The sequence below is a fragment of the Protopterus annectens genome, chromosome 6.part0 (genome assembly GCF_019279795.1).
Source record: "Protopterus annectens isolate FY-2018-M chromosome 6.part0, PAN1.0, whole genome shotgun sequence".
NCBI classification, from domain to species: Eukaryota; Metazoa; Chordata; order Ceratodontiformes; family Protopteridae; genus Protopterus; species Protopterus annectens.
Genome location: NC_056737.1, coordinates 767,506,091 through 767,527,204, shown reverse-complemented (window position 1 = coordinate 767,527,204; position 21,114 = coordinate 767,506,091). Strand labels below are relative to the sequence as shown.

Below are 21,114 nucleotides of genomic sequence, written 5' to 3'. Positions count from 1 at the left end.
TCCATGAGGGCTGAAATTTGTTTTTGTGCCTCTGCCCATTGATTTTGTGGCAGGTCTGGCATTCCTTTTAGCTTTGGTAAAGTATGAAAGTGGAATCTGTTACCTTGAGACACAATATTCAGGACCCATTTGTCTTGGGTGATTGTTTGCCAGTTTTGAGAAAAAAGTGCTAGTTTTCCCCCCTAAGGGTGCTTCCAAAAGGGACGTGCTTGGCGTACGCAAAGGAAAGTCATTGTGACCGTTTCCTGTAAGGTTGAGACTTGTCCTCACCTCCTTTTGGGGTTGAGGTGCCCCACTGTCGTTGTCTGTTTGAGCCTTGAGGTTGAGATCTGCCTCTTGGGAGTCTGTATCTGCTTCTCTGTGGCCTGTCCGACACTGGAAAGGACCAATTTTTTGTTGGCCAATTTCTGCTAAACCAAGGTGGCTGTACCTGTAAGAAATCCTTGACTGTTTGCATAGATTTAGCTTTATCCTCCATTTTCTTTAAACACCTCTTCTGCCTTAACACCAAACAAGGTATCATGCTGTAAAGGAGCATCCAATAACTTTGCCTTAACATGATCAGGTAAACTCTGTTCTTTTAACCAAGCATGTCTTCGAATAACAGAACCTGTAACTGCAGCTCTACAAGAGGCCTCTAAAGAATCAAAACCACATTGCAGAGTATGTTTTCCCACCTGTTCAACTGCATGCAATAAATCCTGCATTTCTTTACAATCAGGAGCTTCTGAGCTAGCAAGCATTTTCTGTTTTAACTGAGCCATTAAATATTGTTGGTACTGAAGCATATGAAATTAGAAGTTATGTACCTACCATAACGTTCCATGTTAGTTGTCTTCTCTCGCCTTCTTTCTTGCTGGATGGGTTCGGAGCCGATCCTCGGCGCAGACTCGGCACTTGCTTTAGCTTAGGAACTCCTTTTACCAGCTCGAGGCAACCCTATATCCCATGATGCAAGGCGGAACTACCTCAGATCTCGTTTGGTAGCTAACCTACCCTGCTAAAGACTATCCTAACATAATTAGGAACACAAGTTCCTAATAGAAGTCCTCATATGAAGGCTCCGGAGGAAACAACCTAATAGGAACTCTTCAAGATCTGTCCAGGCCAGGGGGAAGGAGGGAGGAAGAAAGAAGGCAGAGAAGACAACTAACATGGAACGTTATGGTAGGTACATAACTTCTAAATGTTAAGTTGTCAATCTCGCCTTCATTCTTGCTGGATGGGACCGTCCCTAGCACCTGTATCCCGGTGGCTCAATGGAACAGACTCTTGAGAACTGTGGAACCAAAACTGGCCCTATCTCTGGAGGCCAAGTCCAACTTGTAATGAGAGACAAAGGTATGGGCGAGCCCAAGTAGCTGCTGCACAAATGGTATCAATGGGTAGTCTATCCTGAAAAGCTGCAGAAGTGGATAGACTCCTGGTTGAGTGTGCTTTTGGCTTAGAAGATAGCTGTTTGCCTCTGAGAGAGTACACATAGGAAATAGTGGAAGTCAACCATCTGGATAAGGTCACTTTAGATACTGGAAGACCTATCCTGTTTTCTGCATAGGAGACAAATAATTGGTCCGATTTTCTGAATTGTTTAGTTCTATGCAAATAGTACCTGAGCTGACGATGGACATCCAAAAATGCAGTTTCTGTTCAGCTCTGTCGGAATAGTTTGGGAAAAGACTGGTAGGTCTATAGATTGGTTAATGTTGGTTTGAGATACGACTTTGGGGAGAAAGGAAGGGTTAGTTCTTAATGATACCCTGTCCTTATGAAAATCCAAATAAGGGGAACGAATGCAGAGAGCTTGAATCTCGGAAACCCTTCTTGCAGAAGTGACAGCCAGTAAAAATATAGTTTTCCAGGTCAATAACTTCAAAGAACATGAAGCAGACGGTTCAAGGGAGGTAGTATCAAGGATGCCAACATTAAGTTTAGATCCCATTGCGGAGGAGGATGCTTTATAGGTGGTTTTAGGAGGAAAACTCCTCTCAGAAAGGCCTTGCATAACCTATGAGACATAATGTTATTGTCATGCAGGCCAACATGATACTTGGAAATAGCAGCCAGTTGTACTTTGACTGTAGATGACGAGGATCCTGAATGAAAAACCTCCGCCAGGAAATCTAAAACCGAATGTACAGGAGCAGTAAAGGGGTCAATATTTCTAGAATTTGCCCAAATAGAAAAACGTCGCCACTTGCTAGCATAAACAGTCCTAGTGGACGACTTCAAGGAAGACACTAAAATGTCTCTGACTGAGTCCGAAATCATCGGTAGCCTGGCTAGGGTAGGAAGTGGAGCAACCAAGCAGTGAGGTTGAGAGAATGAATGGCCCGGTGCTGCTGACCCGATTGGTGGATCAAGAGATCCGAACTGGGTCCAGATGCCAGGGCTGCACCAGAAGGTGACGATGCAGAGACGGAAACCAAATTTGTCGAGGCCAATATGGGGCAATGAGGATCAATTTGGCTCTCAAAACGGTGGCTTTCTGAATGACTTGTGGAATCAAGGGAAAAGGAGGAAAAGCGTACAGAAGTCCCCGGGGCCAATCCTGGGTTAGAGAGTCTCTCAGGGGTTGGCCTGGAAGGGGAAAGAGGGTGAAGAAATCGGGGCACTTGTTGTTTTGAGGAGTAGCAAAAAGATCGCAACAAGGAGTGCCCCACTTCAGAAAAATCTGATCCACTACAGATTGATTGAGAGACCACTCGTGAGGCATCAGAATGGATCTGGCTCAGCCTGTCCGCTAATAGGTTGGACCTGCCGGGGATGTGCGTTGCTATCAGAAACTGCTGAGAAGAGATCGCCCATTGCCAAAGTCTGAGAGCTTCTCGACATAACGGATAGGACCTGGTCCCGCCCTGTTTGTTGATGTACCAGACTACGGACATGTTGTCCGTCTGTACTGCAATAGTCCCCGTGGGAAGAAAGTCGTTGAGGGCTTGCAACGTTAAAAGCACTGCTCTCATCTCCAGGACATTTATGTGCAGATGGTATTCTATGGGTTGCCACGTCCCGTGGACCATCCTGCCCTGATAATGCCCCCCCCACCCGATCAGAGAGGCATCCGTAGTGACTGTGGCAACTGGAGGAGGGGGAATAAAGGGTCGGCCCTGATGAAGAAGAGGGAAGATATCCACCAGTTCAGATGAGCTCGCACGACTGTGTTACCAAGACTTCGTGCCTCATCGGGAGACTGTGGTACGACCACTGCGTGAATAGCATCCACTGCAGAAGACGCATGTGGAAGCGAGCCAGTGGTAGAAGAACAATGGCCGCAGCCATGAGACCTAGAACCTTCAGTATAAATCTGGCTTTGATCTTGTTGCTTTGCAATAGAAGCCGAATGAATTTTTGGATGTCCAGAATTCTTTGATCTGTTAGTCTGGCCAACATTTTGACGGTGTTTAATTCTGCGCCTATAAAGGTGATAGATTGGCAAGGCAGCAGAGAAGATTTTTCGAAATTTACTGAAATTCCCAAACTCCTGCAAAGCTGTAGAGTGTAGTCTCTGAACTGAAGAAGCTGACACTTGGTGGTGGCGGAGAGGAGCCAGTCGTCCAAATAGGGAAACACCTGGAATCCTTGACGTCTCAGATGAGCTGTGACCACTGCCATGCATTTGGTAAACACTCTGGGGGCTGAAGTGAGGCCAAAGGGCAGTGCTCTGAATTGGTAATGACTGGTCCCTAGCCGAAAGCGGAGAAACCTTCTGGAGCGTCTGTGAATCTTTATGTGATAGTACGCATCCTGAAGATCTATAGAGCACATCCAGTTGTCCTTGCCCAGAAAGGGCAGAATGGACTGAAGCGTGACCATCCGGAATCTTGCCTTCTTGACAAATCTGTTTAGATTGCTCAGGTCTAATATTGGTCTCCAATCTCCCGTCCTTTTGGGGACTAAAAAGAATCTCGAGTAGACGCCAGATCCTACCTGGTCTGCCGGCACAGTCTGGACAGCTCTTTTTTCTAGGAGCTTTGAAACCTCCTGTTCTGCCAAATCCCTTTGACCGGGTGAGATGTCTGGAAGGGATTGTAGAGGTACGGGAACCTTCAAGGGGATTTTGTAACCCTCGGATATGATCGACTGTACCCACATCTCTTGAGATAGGGATTGCCAGGCTACTGGGTACAGCGAAATCCTTCCCCCGACTGCCTCCAAGGGTGGACAGTCGGGCAACACCTCAGGGATGCTGAAAGGGCTTCTCAGGAAGAGACTCCCTGTTGCCCTGGTTCTGAGGACCCCCCTGCCTCTAGGGCGGCGTGTATTATTGTTACGCCCTCTGCCTCTGGGGGTAAACTGACCACGTGTGTCCGGTGTAGCTCCTTGGGCTTTACGGAACCACATCTTCCCCCCCTTCTGACCCTTGGGGTATGGTCTAGAAAAAGTGGAAAACTGGACTCCAACGGCAGAAAGAGTTTTACCGTCCTGCTCACACTTGGTCAAGGTATCCTTCACCTGAGGTCCGAACAAAGCCGAACCATCAAAGGGGGTATTAGTGAAGGACGCCTTAAAGGGGTCCGCAAAATTACAAAGCCGCATCCAGGCTTGGCGTCTAAGAGCAACTCCTGTGCCTGCGGCCCTGCTCGCTCCATCGGCCGCATAGGATATGAGCTGCATGGAGGAGTTAGATATGGAATTCAGGACTGCAAGCTGCGAGGCAATCTTTTCCTGAGCCCCAGCAGCAGAAGGATCCTGGACTACTTCACCCAGTTCCTTGAGAACATCTCGTTGAAGCCTGGTGAAGTGACAAAGATAATTCAGCGAACGCATAGCAAAGGTCGCTGAAGAAAACATCCGCTTTCCATACCTGTCCATGGTCCTAGAATCCTTGTTAGGAGGATGGACAGGTACTGAAGGATCCGCCAGTTCCTTCTTAGTGGCCGCCACCACCATAGCATCCACAGAGACACCCTTGGAAAGGAACTGTTTGTCCGAAGGGGCCGTGATGAATTTGGATGGTCTCCTGGGGACAGGTTCCATAGAATCTGGAGCCGCCCACGCCTTCCGAGCCACTACCTGCATCAGTGGGTCGAAAGGCGGAGACACCCAGGAGGTGGAGGGTCGGGATCCAAAAGCCTCCAGGTATACCGACTCATCCTCGGAGGGGTCAATGGAGGGCCAATTCCCCCTCTGTTTGAGGAGCTCAAGGATGTCTGAAAAGGAGACATCCTCAGAGGGGGATCGTGGGGAACCCTCCGACTCATCTAAGTCGGTATCAGATGTAGTAGACTCAGGGGAGTCTGTGTGTTTCCTCTTACACGCCCTCTTCCGAGGGGGTTCCCCTGCAGGATCAGGAGAAACCTCGGAAGAGGAGGAAATTCCCAATGGGGAAACCTGGGGCGATGGATCCCTGGGCCTGAGAGCAAGAGGCTGGCAAGAGGCGTCTGCAGGCACTGATGAGGGAGGAGCTAGAGGGATGGACCGTTGACCAGGCTCAGAGGCCAGGACACTCCTCATCACCTCAAAGGCTCCCCTCCCCGGGAGGCCGGAATATCCCCGCTCCGAGGAAACAGGAATGCCCGGCTCCACTGAGAGGGAAGGCTCCGAGGCAGATGTCGGCGCCAAGCTTACCAAAGCCGAAGCCCCGAGAGGGAGAGCGGGGTCGGACAAGGGTCCGATGCCACTAGCCCCCTCGGAGCTGACAAGGGAAACCCGATGACCGGATCCCTCCAAGGAAGGTCTGAAGGAGGAGATCGGAGCCGAGGATGACTGAGCCGAAGGATGTATCGGCTCCGGCACCGAAACAGTCGCTGTCCCGAGAAGCTCCGGCTCCGAACTGCGATGTGGAGTCGGAGGAGGAAGTTCAAGGGGTGAGGCTATAGCCGAAGTCTGATGAGACGGGCTATGGAGCATTTGGGCCAGTGCCTGAGACTTCAACAGCCTGCTTACCACCCTCTCCAAGTCGTGGTCAGACAGCCTGGAAGATCTCGAAGATCGGCTCCGATGGCTCCGCTCCGACAAAAGAGGAGACCCCAGAGCCAAGTGGATACTCAGTAATGAAGGGGACCGAGATCTCTTCCGGGACGGAGCCATCGGAGCCGAAGTCCCCTGAACTCCAGATGGAGCCGAAGGTTTCTCGGCTCCGATGCTGGATAAAGTGTCGGCTCCAGACGGAGCCGACAAGGCTATAGTAGATAAGGTATCGGAGCCAGCCGGCACCGAACCCACTACCTTCGAGGCAGATACATCGGTTCCAGCCGGAGCCACCGGAGGAGGCTTAGATACTGAAGCCTGAGCCTTCGGTGGCTTAGGTTTCCCAGACCCTGCCTTCGAGGGAGAACCTTCTGGCTTAAGTAAGCCACGGAGGATAAGTTTGTTCCTCCTTTCCTGCAGGACTCTCTGGCTAAAGGAGTGACACAAGGCACAGGAGTCCTGCAGGTGCAAAGGCCCCAGGCAATAAACACAAGAAGTGTGACCGTCTGTCAGAGACATTTTCTGACAGCACGAGTCACACTTCTTGAAGCCTGAGACCTTGCCTTCCCTAGACATATCCTAGGTGGAAGAAACACACACAAACCCCAACAAACACACAAATTAATCCCCTACACACAACAAACAGGAAGGGATTAACAACTGGGGTTTAAGGCCTAACTAAACTTTTACACTAAGGCTTAAAGAAGTTATAAAAGTTTGAAAAACAAGGGAATAGGGTGGGCTGTAATCACTACAGACTACACTATGACTAAAAAAAAAGGGGAAATAAAAATACTAACTAAGCTTCTCTTTCTTTTACAAGAAATTCACTTACCTCTGCTGGTAAAGGAGACCTCTTTCGCTAAGCAGCAAACGAGATCTGGGGTAGTTCCGCCTTGCATCATGGGATATAGGGTTGCCTCGAGCTGGTAAAAGGAGTTCCTAAGCTAAAGCAAGTGCCGAGTCGGAGCCGAGGATCAGCTCCGAACCCATCCAGCAAGAATGAAGGCGAGATTGACAACTTAACATCTGGCAATTTAAAGCTCTTACTGCTAAAGTTACAGACGTGTATACTTTCTTCCCCCATCTATCCAAAGCTCTGGAATCTCTGTCAGAGGGTACTGGAATTTTTGCAATGGAAGCCTTAACTCCTTTTGGATCCTGGGAAATAGTTTCTGGATCAGCAGAAGGGTTTTTGTAAAGAAACTTGTGAGAGTCAGGGACTCTATAATACCTATCTGGCTTGGCTGGAGCAGGGGGCAAAGAGTCAGGAGATAAGCTGGATTCAGAGAACACATCATCCACAATGTCTAACACAGGCGGAATAGCCAGGGGCCTGTGCTGAGGCGATAAGAGGAAATCCCTGAGCCTTTTCTTGGATTCTGAGTAATCCTGACTTTCCCAATGGAAATGTTCCCTCATGGTATGTAAAGTTTCCCCAAAATAATAATCCTCAGGAGGAGAGGCTGAAGGGATAGATTCCTCAGCATCAGAGTCCTCATAGGGGGGTAAAGAGTATCCCTGGTCTGAAGAGGAATCGGAGGAAATGGAAACCTGATCAGAGGAGTCATAGTCTGTATCCTGCCTAGGCCTTTTCTCGGGAGGGGGATGGGAACCCCTGATAAGAGTAATGAGGTCTTCGGCCATTTTAAGCATCTGTTTCTTAGGCATGGAGGACTGTCCAGGAGAATGCTGTACTTGTTTCTTTGTCTTTAATGGTACCTTTGTCTTGGCTGTTGTATTAATGGTAAGTTGTGAAGGTCTGAAAACACCCTCAGAAGCCGATGCCTGCTCAGCGGCTCCGGACCCATCTGAGGGATTAGTTTCCGTAGGCCCAATACCTTGAGTTTCCAGAGGCCTAGATGTCTCCACGTGGGAGTTGGAAGCGGCCTGTGGCTCTGAGGTAGTGGGTGTCAGGGGCTGCGAAAGCGCCTCACTGAGAACCAGCGACTGGCCTAGAAGAGGTTTTGTCGTCTGTTTTGGACCTCGGATGCCTGTCTTTATCCTTGTCTTTGCGTTTTTTCGGTAATGAGGTTGTCGGCTGATCCGACGGCATGGTATAATTGAACCTTCGGCCGAAGTAGTGTAAAGCAAAATCAAAACGTCTTTTTATAGTGCGTTTGTTGAATCTAGCACAAAACCGACAACTAGTGACTTCGTGATCAGGGCCTAGGCATGGAATACAGTAAGAGTGGAAGTCCTTATGAGGTATTTGCTTCCCACAAGAAATACAATTATTAACTTTTTCTGACATCGGTCTGAGGCAAGAAAAAGGTTTCCCCAACAGGGTACTTAGCTTTACTGAAGACTTCAGACTGGAAATTCGACTTCGAAAAATCTCAAGAGTCGGCCGACCGGCACTTGCGAACTGCTTCTGCTTCGGGCACTGCGCGGCAAGAAAGACTGAAGAAAATGACATCGGATGCATATTATATACCCCTGGCGCACTGACGTCAGGGAAGAAGCAACAGCAACAGACGCCGGACCAAGACTTTGGAACTCTGGCCGACGGCAGGACCGCCTGATAGCAGCATAACCCTAGTGTGATGACTGCAGCAGTGTAACACGATGAACATCAGTACTACACAAACACTTTTTTTTTTTTTTTAAACTAACACGACGACCAAACACGAAGAAGGGAGGAAAAAGGGGAAAGGTATTCACACCCAACTACACTAATAAGACCAAAAAACCTTACCACCTTGCTTAGAGCTCAGAGACCACGATGCTGACTCAGAGCGGCAAACGAGATCTGGAGCTAGATAGGAGGGAGGAAGTGATGTAATATAGGTAGGGGAAGAGCTTGGAGCTCGGAGCCGATGCTTGAAATGTTTTGCTGGCTCGGATCCGAATCGGATCCAAATACCCATATGTGCAGAAAGAATGAAGTTAGCTACTTCAGATCTTAATAAATCATCCACAAATCTGAAATATCGAGACACATTACTAAAATATGGCGAACTAAAAACTCTGTCACATTCCCAGTCAGGTAACACTAAATTTGCATTATATGGGAGAGCATCTAGCTCTCATCGCCACTCATGTTGACTGGTGGTAATATCTCCCATCAAAATAAATGCAATTATTCTTTAGCACAAGTTATAAAAATTTTTGAATTAACATGTCCATATAACTTTTTGTCTCTCAGTAACATGTTTTGAAAATGCTGCATCCCTATATCATTGGCTATTACTAAAAATACATTGATAACATCAATTGTTACAAATCAAACATTCAAGACGAAAGCACCAAGATCCAAATAAACTAATTTTATATTTATTACGCTGATGTACTGGATGCTTGACAACTGTCTAACTGGTTTATGTGAACACTGAGGCTGTTCAAGGAACAGTGGAGGAGTGTGGAAGTGGGTTGTTGTTTGGAAGTAAACCACGTACATTACAACTCCTCACAAGGTAACTGGTTCTTTATGTCAAGTACACAACATTCGAAATTTGCATCTGTCGGAACTCTGGCCATCCTCAGTAACATCTAGGACAGCATCCTAAAGCTTTACTAGATAGCCGGCCTTTAGCAAACGCATCCTACAACACAGTGGCACCAAAGGGTAAGCTGGAATTAGGGGACATACCAACTCAAAATGCTTTGCTTAAGTGTTCAAGGTGGACATGGACTAAGTAGTAGCTAAACAGAAATTACAGGACTGTTATGTTTCCAAAGAAGACACAGCCCTGGAACTGTGAGCTTCGGGCAAATGTGTCAGCTGCTGGCTACATAAATGTACAACCAAAAAATACATACAGACAGAAAGCAAAGTTGTAAACCATGGCCTTAGAAACTTTCCCACCCAAATACCAGGGATAGAAGGAGATGAAGAGCTGAGAGTGTTTCCTGATGACCCTGGTTCTATCCCAGAAGAATGGCAACTGCCTGTGAACATCAAGGCTGTGCAATAATATCTCCATTGATTATCACACCAAGGGAAAAAGGGTAGGCAAACACATTAATGAGACAAAATGCTACCTTTGGCAAAAAAGGGTTGTGAAGAACAGATTTTAAGGAAAACCACAGGAAGGAACTCAGAAATTTGAGAGGAAATGTAAAGGCCATAAGAAAGTAGGTCTTCCAAGAAACAAAGACTGAAACTGTTGGCCCAAAAGGAACCTTTGCAAACTTCAGAGGCAAAATAAACACTCCAAGGAAGAAAAGGCCCATTCATGTTGGATAGGAAAATGGACTTCCTAGAACATCCAACACCAGAAAAAAAAACATACAAAGACAAGGAAATGCAAACAATGGAAATAATCCCCTCTGAAAGGGAAGGATCAGGAGTAACAACTGGAACTGGAGAAACTAGCTGTGATATTGGGACCAAATGACTGGATGGTAACTGCCTGAAGGATGGCAAAAGATTCCAGCAAGTCACTGCAGTGGTAGTGGTAGCTGTAGTAGTAGTAGCAGTTTTTCCAGCAAACATGGCCATAAAAGGAGGAACCACACATATTACGGCAAAAATGGGGCTATGAGAATAACTACCGCTTAAAAACAGCCTTCTCCTGAGGAAGAAATTAATCAAAGAATGTGTGTAAAAAAAAGAGTACAAAATCCTTATGGGCCACAGATGGGCCTGAACATCCCTCAGACGTCTCCTGGAGACAGGATAAGGAAAAGTAATCCCTTTACATAGAACAGCATATAAAATTTGAACAAGTTGCAACAGGATTCTCATTCCTTGCTGAAAATTCTCTGCACCAAAGAGCCAAGGACCAGATGTGCTGCATGGGCACCCAATGGGAATAGAGACTGCCACAACATATTGACGTGTGTGCACAGCTTACTTCTAAACTCTCACAGCCTCCAAGAATAGAGGTCTGATGTGTTTACCCCTTGCTTGCTTAGATACCACACAATGAACATACAAGTCCAGCTAGATAGATGGAGTCCCCACGGGTAATATAAAGTTAGAAGCCTTGCCCTAGTCTCCACTACTGTGATGGGAAAGGAGAGTTTCTAAGTTGATCACACTTCCAGGACCATACACTGACTGCAATGCCACCCCCTTCCATTCCAGTGCTTATTCATCTGTGGTGATTATAACTTAAGTAGAATACAGGAAGGATGGAACAGACTGCTGAATTAAAGGTCCTGGGCATCCAGCCACTATGCCACATGGTTTTTGCATGAAAAAAATAAGATCTTGTGCTCCATCAAGTCCACTACCTGCGACCATTGAATCTGGACTATTCATAGGAGAGTCATTAAAAAACATAGTTGACACCATGGAATAATCTATTGGAATAATTACATAGAAAGCCAAGACCCAGAGAAACATTAAAAAGCACCAATAAAACTCCCTCAAAACAGAGGGATATAAAAAAAAAAAAAAAAAAAAAAAGCACTAATGACCTGAAACACAGCAAAATCCAATAACTAAAATTAACTAGTACAAAACAATTGGTAAAGCAAAATGAGGCGAATAAATTTTTTCTACCAGACCCAACACTGCAATTTGAGACCTAGGGAGGGTTTTACAACCTGGGAAAGTATGGAGTACCAAGTGTTCCTAATGCCTGTGGCCTTAGTAATAGATAGCTTTACATTGTATCAAGATTCATAGTTGCATACTAAGCTAATGATTATTGGGGCATTTATTAACCTAGCCATGCAACCCAAATGTATCCCACTAGCTACTGTGCCACAGAGATTATTTTAAGTGGTGCATTTTAGTTAAGGCGTAATTTAACATATGCCTCTGTCCATCACAGACATCAGTCTCAGACCAGGGATGAATTTTCTATGTCCCATCCACTGGTCCAAGTTGCTCCTGAATAGGTTTCAGGAATGTTCTGCTCCTCATGGATGAGAAGCCTATCCAGAGAATGGGGATTCTCTGAGATGTACACCTTTCCCTCCAACATATCCTACTTAAGTCATAAGCAAAGTTTAAATCATTAGATCTAGTAGTTCTGACTCTGTTTTGTGGACATGCAAAATGTCCACCACAGCAAGATCCAAGGATGCCTTATATGCCAGTCTTAAGCTGCCTCTCAGCACTCTGTAGAAAAAGTAGAAATAGGCCTTTGATGTGATCAACACAGGACATTATGTTTACTTCCTGTATTCTTTTTGTGAGAAACCTCTATGGATGTTCCAGTTGTTGCATGTATCTGGTCAGGTACATTCAGAAAGGGGGCATTATAAAATCAATGATGGGTCTGATGACGGCTAAGTACAGTGGCACAATGACTTCCCTAGAAGCCATGCCTTATAAACTGAGTGACAGATTGATTTTCTTACAACCTTACCAGTGTGGCTTTTGACAAATATGTGTCTATATCTACGAGTCTTCCAAATCCCAAACTACTGTGCTAACTTTTGCAGGTGGCTTATCAATAAGGTAGTTTATTCTGGGTGGCAGACTTCCCAAAAGGTACGATTACATATTTCTGGACATGGAGTTTTAATCTTTGTTGGACCTTCCTGTAAGATGTGAGTATCTTGGTAAGCCAGAGGCCTTTGACACTGGCCTTGACTTCTGAAAAAGACACCAAACAGGAGAGGGCAAAGCACAGAGCCATGGAGGACTTCACTGGAGACCAGCCTCTTTGTGGATGTGGTCTCTCCAATCCTAACTTTGTAGGTCCTATCCATGACTCAAATGGCTATCAAGCAAGTTGCATAGTGGCTTATACCCAATTCCGTGAGTTTGCTTATAATGTCAGAGTGGGGCATTGTATCGAATCCCTTAGCTAAGTCAAGGTGGGCAGTATACACCATTTGCACTCATCCACTGCCTTGGTTACCTTCTCAAAAGTCCACCAGGATCAGTCAGCATAACATGCTTTTGATGTAACCCAACTCGGTTGGGTCCAGTATCTGAAGATTTCCTAGGTCATTGTTAATCATTTCCAAGATCATTCTTGTCAAGGCTTTGCATATGAGACTATTCAGATTAATGGGTCTTTAATTCCTGTGATCCATTGATGGTCCTCCCTTGTGTACAGGAACGACCACAGAAGTATTCTATTCAAGGGGCACAAAGCCTGTACAGAGGCTACAGGTGACGAGACCTACCAGTGGCCTTGACAGGTCATACTTCCAGCCATTTAGGAGGCATCTGGGCCCATCAAAGATGTATTCTTGGAAGAGAATGCATCTAAGACCTGCTCACTACTATTAGTTGCAAGGATTATGTTAGATGGTATTTCCTGGGGGGAGGGGCAGCTGGGGGCGAGGGGGGTAAAGTTGAAGCTGAATTTGTCAGCCAGAAAATTTGCTACATCTCCTGGATCCATGAATGTGGCTCCATTTACCAATACTTCAGCACACTATTTTGTGCTGTATTTAAGGTTTCAAATCAAACTAAAGGCCTTGGCCTGGGACGCTCTCTTAACCTCAAGGTTTGCTTTGTTGGACTTGGTCCTCTTAGTTACATGTTCAGTTTGAGGTCATTTTTTTTTTTGTATTACACAACTTTAGCTATGATTATTTTTGTTGTGCAATCTATTTAATTTTGGATTTCACCAGGGTGCTTATTTTTTTTTAAGTTAATTCTGGTCTTATTTCTGGCAGGCACAGACATATCTACGCAAACACTGACATGGCTGTACAGAGCTTCTGTGAATAATTCTTCATAGGCTACTGTGTTATGTGGGTTTGGAGGGGGCTTGAAATTTTGACAGGTTATCACTCAACAAAAAGTAGTTTGTCATGGAGTAGTTTTTAACTATTACAGGTTTTGTTGTGGTTACAGAATTTTTTCTTATTTTGAAGGAGACTGTTTTGCGGTCTAACCTTAGCAGAGATGAAGTATGTATGTGTGTGTGTGTATGTGGGATCTCCCATATTTGTCAATACCAGATCCAGTATGTTTGCAACTCTACTAGAAGTATACCCTAATCGGTCCAGGGTGTTTACGTTTACAAAAGTCTAGGAATCTCTGCACCTGCAAGTCTGGGATCATGTAGGACTCCCACTTTATAGAAGTCCCCATTCCTATCAGTCCAACAGTTTTACTTCAAAATTTTGTTAAAATGTACAACTCATTTAGAACTACTACATGAAATAAATTATGCCATACTTACAGTGGGAGTGAAGATCTCCTTCCTCTATTAGATTTTTTTCCAATGACAGGGGTGCCAAAATGTTCAGGGTTTGTTAATGGTAACTGGTCAAGTGTCTGAAACAGGAATAAAACATATTTTCAACATCTACAAACATTCCTTACTTCTGCAATATAAAGACTAGCAAAATGAATACCTACTTCACTCTCTGCAAAGTGCCGTTCCCCCTTTAAGCATAGTGAGGTGCGCCTTAATGTCCGTTCATCACCATCATCAAAAACTTGGGGGGAAAAAACTGATAATTATCACCACTTCGGACAACAAATACAAAACAGAAGTGCATTCACTGTAACAGCAGACTTTCAAGAAATTCCTGCAACAAGTTCTGGCATTCAAAATCTCTGTAACACTATACATCTGCCAAACAGCAGCAGACCTTTTTAATTGGAATTTGCACCCCTGCATGTGATCTGCTCCACAAGAAGGTCAGCGGTACAACTGAAACCTATGTATTAATATGCAAGTGGTGGACTTGCAAGACCCCCTTTAGTTCTTCTTGGGTGAAGATAAATGAGAATAAGGAGGTGCTAAAGTGCTACAAACAAAGTTAATCCACTATGAAAGTGCAAACAGCACATACAAATACAGCTGCTATTCATAAGAGTGAAAAATTATTCCGAGAAGAGCCACAAATCTGCAAATCAATCTACATCAGCAGAATACGTGAAACTGGAGTTATACTGAAGTGTTTTTGCAGACAGCAAGTTCTCCTATACTTCCCATATCCATCATAAATGTAGATGTTCATGTTTCACTGTCGCAGTCCTGACTTTTACTGGCAATCACCTCTGACCTGCAAGCTGTCATGGCAGTGGAACCCTTCCTCATCTTCCATCCAGACATTCTCTCCCTCAGGACTAACCCTTCCTTTCTGCCCAAGGTGGCGACCGGCATCCTTGAAATCAAGCCATACACATGCCCTCCTTCTTTCCCAATCCTCAGAAACAGCGGAAATAATTTTTCATTCCTTGGATGTTCACAGGCAGCTCTGTTACTACCTTGACAGAAATAAAACTTTGAGAAAATTAGACCAACTCTCTGCAGTCTTTACCATCGGTTCTGAAGGAAAGCCAATTTCCAAATAGACCACCACCAAATGGATCTCAGTGCATTTAATTTTGTTACCATAATCATGGTAAGAAGCCAACAGGCTGTCAGGACTCACTACACCACATCTACTGGTACCTCTACTGCCTTTCAAACAAGAGTCCCTACCAAGGGCATTCTGGAAGCTGCTACTTAGTCATCTGTGCATGCTTTCACTAATCACTACCAGTTATCACCTTTTTCAGGTCCAGAGCAGTATTCGCCAATGCCATTCTGCTGGGCATCCTCTCCTTTCCTTACTCTTCCCTTCCACCTTTCTTTCAACTTTTGGAATCATTCCACAACTCAGGACTGCACCAATGAAACACAAGGAGATATTACAGTTGTGTACACTTGCCATAAATGTAGATGTTCAATTGTATTCACTGCTGCAGTCTTCTTTTCCTCCCTCCTTCCCCCTTAGCCTACAGGATAGTCTGCCCCCCCCCCTTTTCTGCCCATTACCTTGCTTAGGTTCTCAGTCTTAGGTCTTTTACCTTAGGACCACCTAGGATCCATGGGGGGGGTGTGCTCGTGATCTGGGCCTAAACAGGTGACACAAAAGGAAAGAAGTCTGTGTGGAATCTGCTTACCACAATGGAGATCATTATTAACCTTATCTGACACGAGTCAAACGAAAGAATTTAACAGGGTACTTAGCTTTCAGATGACTTCTCTCTAGTGCAGACTGACAGAAGCACTAAAACACTGCTTTGGGCTCTGGCGGCAAGAAAAGACTGAAGTCACGACGTCAGCTGGCTCCTTTTACACTCAGACGTACTGATGTCGGTCAAGGCATCCGCCAGCCCTTGGAAGAACACAGAGATTTTTTTCTCGATTAGTCGGGGCAGCCTTTTATGGCAGGAAATCCCACAAGTCAGGACTGCAATAGTGAAACCAGAAGAACATTTGGAGCTATGCTGAAGTGCTTTTGAAGACAGCAAGCCCTCCTGTACTTCCCATATCCACGCTATCTCCTAAGTTGATGTACCTCACAGCAGGGGATACTCTTGGAGATTCTGCAACCCTCAACTTGGTAAACCTTCTCCATATTCACAGCTCCAGTCTCACCATCCTCCGTTCCCCGGTTATAATCCTTACAACTGGGAGAGGGACCCAGTGGACCTACAGCTGCACTTGGCAAGTAGCATCTGCTGCAAGACCCTCTCTCCTGAAGTCTTTCTGTTGTCGGGACAATCTTGCAGAACCACAACATTTTATTCCAGCAGTTGATACAATCAGAGATAGAGGCCCAGGTACAACAGAAGCATAAAACATTAGTACAGCAACTGGAAGGTCATGAAAGAATCTCCTGGAAAGCTGTACTTCCAAAGCCCACTCTCTTAACACAATGCTATACTTAATTTGCAAAAAATTTGTAAAACATTGACAAAGGACCAGTGACTCTTCTGAAGACGGCTTTAAAATGGTAACATTTGTACAGGCAGCAGAAACAGAAGAAACCACCTGTGCAGAGTGGCCAACAAAAGCTTGCATTAAGGTTGTCTGGTAACTTCATGACAAAAAATGTTACTAACAGTCAACAATGGTCATTCAAATCTTTCTTTTATGAAGTCAATGAAGACGTATTCAGTCACTCTGTTCAGCCACAATTTAGTCTGCAAATATCAAGAAAACAAAAGTGGTTTTCTGGATAGTGCTATAAGCAGCATAACCCTCGGGTTGCTCACAGGAAAACTTAATTAAAGGAAAAAATCTGGTGTTCACTTTGAAAAAACTATGCACAACAGTGAGGTGGATTAATCAGCATACACGATAAAAACAGGAAAAAAACAAAACCAGGCAGATGACTAAAGCAGAAACCCAAAGGAGTGGCATATATATGGCCACTGAACAGGAGGCGAAAAAAGGCTCCTGATGAAGGCTGGAGTACATGGAATCAAGCCAAGACACAAAACAATTACTAAATAAGACACGGACTAAAACTCAAAAAGGTCAATAAAACTGTACAATTTCACTGAAAATCAGTTAAACAAGATGCCAAAGTTAAAAAAGGTATTAAATGATTTCAAACTTTTTTTAATTTCAAACTCAGTTTGGCATTACAGCAGGAACGTAATGTATTGAAAGAAAGATGTGTTACTATGAAGGCAAAGCCAGAAATATTGCAAGAAAAATAGATTAAGACGACAAAGCTAGCAGGTAAAATGTAATATCAAGGTCGTGGAGAAAGAAGGAAATGACTGCATCTTCTGAAGGGTAAGCCAACGTCCTGGGAAAGGCTGTAGAATAAAAAATAAATAAAAAAAAGACTCGAGAGCACATATGTATTTTTTCTGGCCAGACTTGTTTTGGGTTAACCACATCAAATACTGGTGCAATCTGAAACTTTTAATTTGAAGGACCAAATTCTTTCACTCCTGTTGAAGCTTGGCAACAGCAGCAAAACTGTTAACAAACCTTTGAAAATGATGTTTCAGTTCAAACTAGTGAAAAGAGTTATCTAAACTTTTAACAGTTATTTAACTATAAAATAAAGAAGCTGAAGCTTAAACTGCTGTATTCTGCCTTCTTTAAAATGTCCTTTCCAGTCAGGGCCAAGACCTTTACAGAGGCAAAAGAAATGTGCAGAAATACAGTGGTGGTCAAGAGAAAGAAGTGCTAAAGGTGTAGGATGATTCAGCCTTCCAGAATAGTCTGAATGATGTGACTGGGGCTTCACAAAATGATAACTAATATTTTAAATACAAAATGCAATTCAGACAAAATGTATACTCTAGCAAAAAGGAAAGATATGTTAAAAGAAATGAGCTATTTTATCAACGTGCAAGAAGGGAATGTTGATTGCATGGCATGTAAGGGATGCTTAAGATTTTTTTAATGAAGTTCTGAAAGTTAATGCTTATAAAAATGGACTCTCAAGGTCAATGACCATATGGTATGCAAATACCTGGATTTCCTCACTGAGGTGGAATACAGATTGGGAGTCTGATCTTTTCAACAAAAGCTTGAAAAAGAGTTTACTGGCAGTGGTTCAGGACTACAGTAAAGAAATAAAATGTGTGTGCTGGGACAAAAATACTGTTGAAACAAAACAGTCAAAGTACCATTACAACATTTTGGTAGAATACTGGACAGATGTAAATTACAGAAGCTATCTTTCAAGAATCTCTTTATCCCCTCTCAATGTAATCCTTATTTTAAACAAATTGAATTTCTGACTATTTCTACATTTTGGAACTCAGGGAAACTTGTGAACATCTAGATGGAAATTATGTTACACTTGCTTATATTGTGTTATGCTTGCACTTGGTTAGATTAATTTTTTTTAATTTTAATTCTTACCACTATTTTACTGTGTTTTTTTCCTCATTTTCAGCTCGGATTTCAGGATTCTAAAAATGACACAAGTAAACAACATAACCTTATAGACTGATGTTAAACTTTGCAATTTAGATGGAGAAAGGTTTAGCCCTGCTAAGAGTTTCTTCCCCTTCTATTAGCATTCTTTCCCTGGTGGTAATCTTCCTGGTTTAAATGTGGACTACTGGTCCCCACAGATGGATAGCACGATTACAAGATCATACCTATAAGTTTTTATACTGTAGCACCATAATGACCCAGCATTACTGATTGCTACATTTGTAATCCCTTTTACTTATTTAAATTAATTTTAGGTCATTCTTAGTATCTTGTTCTGGAACAATGGGATTCTTTTTTTCCCCCAATATACTTTGTATTTCTTTTTCAGCCAAAAATAGACATTTACAGCAAAACATCAAATAGTATCGAAAAAGAAGTTATGTACTTACCATAACATTCCATCTGACGTATTTGTACTTCATTTGTCTTCAACCTGTGGGATACGGATCCGAGCCGGCAACTTTACTAGCATCTGCTCTGAGCTCCAAGTTCCACCCCTTACCCATAATACACCTCCACTACCTTCCAACCCCCAGGTAGAGTTTGCTGAACCTTATACCGATAACCCGACCTGAAAAAAAAGCAATAATTGTGACCTATAACTGCAGCCCGTAGGCTGTTCATATGCCAAGGTCCTGGGGAAGGAGGAAGGGACAGTTGAAGACAAATAAAGTACAATTACTCAGATGGAACGTTATGATGAGTACATAACTTCTTTATCTGAAGTAGTTAACTTCATTTGCTCTTCAACCTGTGGGACAGAGTAGTCCCCAGCTACTAAACTCCTGGGAGGCCCTCCTGGAAGGATATTCCAGAGCACCGCAGAACCAAAGGATGCTCTCCTTCTAGAAGTCAAATCCAATTTGTAATGAGAAATAAACGTATGAGATGAGGACCAAGTAGCTGCAGAACAAATATCATCCAAAGACACTCTAGAGTAGACCAAAAGGCCACAGACGTAGTCATGGACCTAGTGGAATGAGCTTTCACCTGACCTGGAGGAGACATGCCTCTGTCCTTCTATACCTGAAGAATGCATGAAGAAATCCATCTAGCAATAGTGACCTTGGAGATAGGTTTCCCCAAAAAGGGGTTTATAGAAGGATACAAACAATTGATCAGATTTACGGAAATTTTTTGTCCTGTGTAAACAGAATCATAACTGTCGATGAACATCCAACAGGTGGAGCTTGTATTCCATCGTTAGTAAAATTAGGAAGAAAAAAAAACACAGGCAAATTGATGGTCTGATTGATATTGACTGGTGATGCCACCTTAACAAGAAAGGATGGATTGGTTCAAAGGGAAACCCTATCTTTGTGAAAAATCATGTATGGGCAAGGCCTGTAATTCTGAAACCCTATTGGCAGAGGTAATAGCCACCAGAAAAACTGCTTTCCAGGATAAATATTTCAGATCTGCTGTTGCAGCAGGCTGGAAAGGCGGAGCGACCAAAGCTTGAAGGTCCATAATAAGGTCCCATGGGGGAACAGGATCCTTGACCGGTGGGGGCGTAACAAAAAGGTGCCTTTAATAAAGGCCTTACACAGTCTGGAAGAGGTTTAATAAAGGCCTTACACAATCTGGAGGAGGCTAAAGAGGCAGAATTCTCGCCCACATGAAAATGAGAGATGGCAGCCAACTGAACCTTGACCGTAGAAGAACTAGCTCCATGTTGAAAAATATCAGCTAGAAAATCAAGAATGGCAGAAACAGGAGCTGTGAAGGGGCCTAAACTCCTTTGAGAAGCCCAAAAGGAAAAACATTTCCACTTGCTGCAATAAATCCTTCTGGTGGAAGACTTATGAGCAGCCACCAAAATAGATCTAACTGAGGAGGATAGTCAAGGAGTCCTAGCAATCTCAGGAACTGGAGCAGCCAAGCTGTGAGCTTCAAACTGTCCAGATTCGGATGAGGCACCCCCGAAGGCTGTACAATTAGATACTGAATGGGATCCAGGATCCAAGGCAGAGCCAGAAGGTGAGACCAAAGGAAGGGAAACCACACCTGACGAGGCCAAAACGGGGCAATGGATTACTTTGCTTCCCAGTCGAGCTTTCTGTAGAAACCTCGGAATAAGAGGTACTGGCGGGTAAGCATACAGAAGACCGGGAGGCCAAGCATGAACTAGAGCATCTCTGGGGGACTCCCCCGGCAAGGGGCACAGAGCGAAAAACTCGCTGCATTTCGTGTTGGAAGGAGATGCGAAGAGATCGCAGCAAGTTTGACCCCACTGGCAGAAGATCTGTTCTGCTACTGAAAGATTCAGAGACCACTTGTAAGGCATCAGACTAGTCCGACTTAGCCTGTCCGCTAGGATGTTGGACCGTCCCGGAATGTGCGTTGCGATGAGAAAGCGACCTGTGGAGATGGCCCATTCCCACACTCTCATGGCCTCGTGACAAAGGGGGTAAAGATCTGGTCCCTCCCTGTTTGTTGATATACCAGACCACTGACATGTTGTCTGACTGAATTGCGATCGTTCCCAGAGGAAGAAAGGCATGAAGGGCCTGCAATGCTAGAAGGACCACTCATCTCTAGGACATTTATGTGCAAGCTGTTCTCTACAGGGGACCACAAACCTTGGACTGTCCTGCCCGAACAATGCCCCCCCACCCGAGTTAGGAGGCATCCATGGTCACTGTGGCTT

General features: G+C 44.4%; 1 protein-coding gene across 1 annotated transcript in view; it reads right to left on the bottom strand.

Annotated features, from left to right (window-relative positions):
- Window positions 1-21,114, bottom strand: part of ARID4A (AT-rich interaction domain 4A) — an 877,572-nt gene that overhangs the window by 762,647 nt on the left and 93,811 nt on the right. Inside the window, exons 6-7 of the mRNA XM_044073577.1 lie at window positions 14,135-14,214; window positions 13,956-14,050 (exon numbers count right to left, since the gene is read on the bottom strand). Coding sequence (XP_043929512.1) covers window positions 13,956-14,050; window positions 14,135-14,214 — 175 coding nt within the window. The remainder of the gene's footprint in view (window positions 1-13,955; window positions 14,051-14,134; window positions 14,215-21,114) is intronic.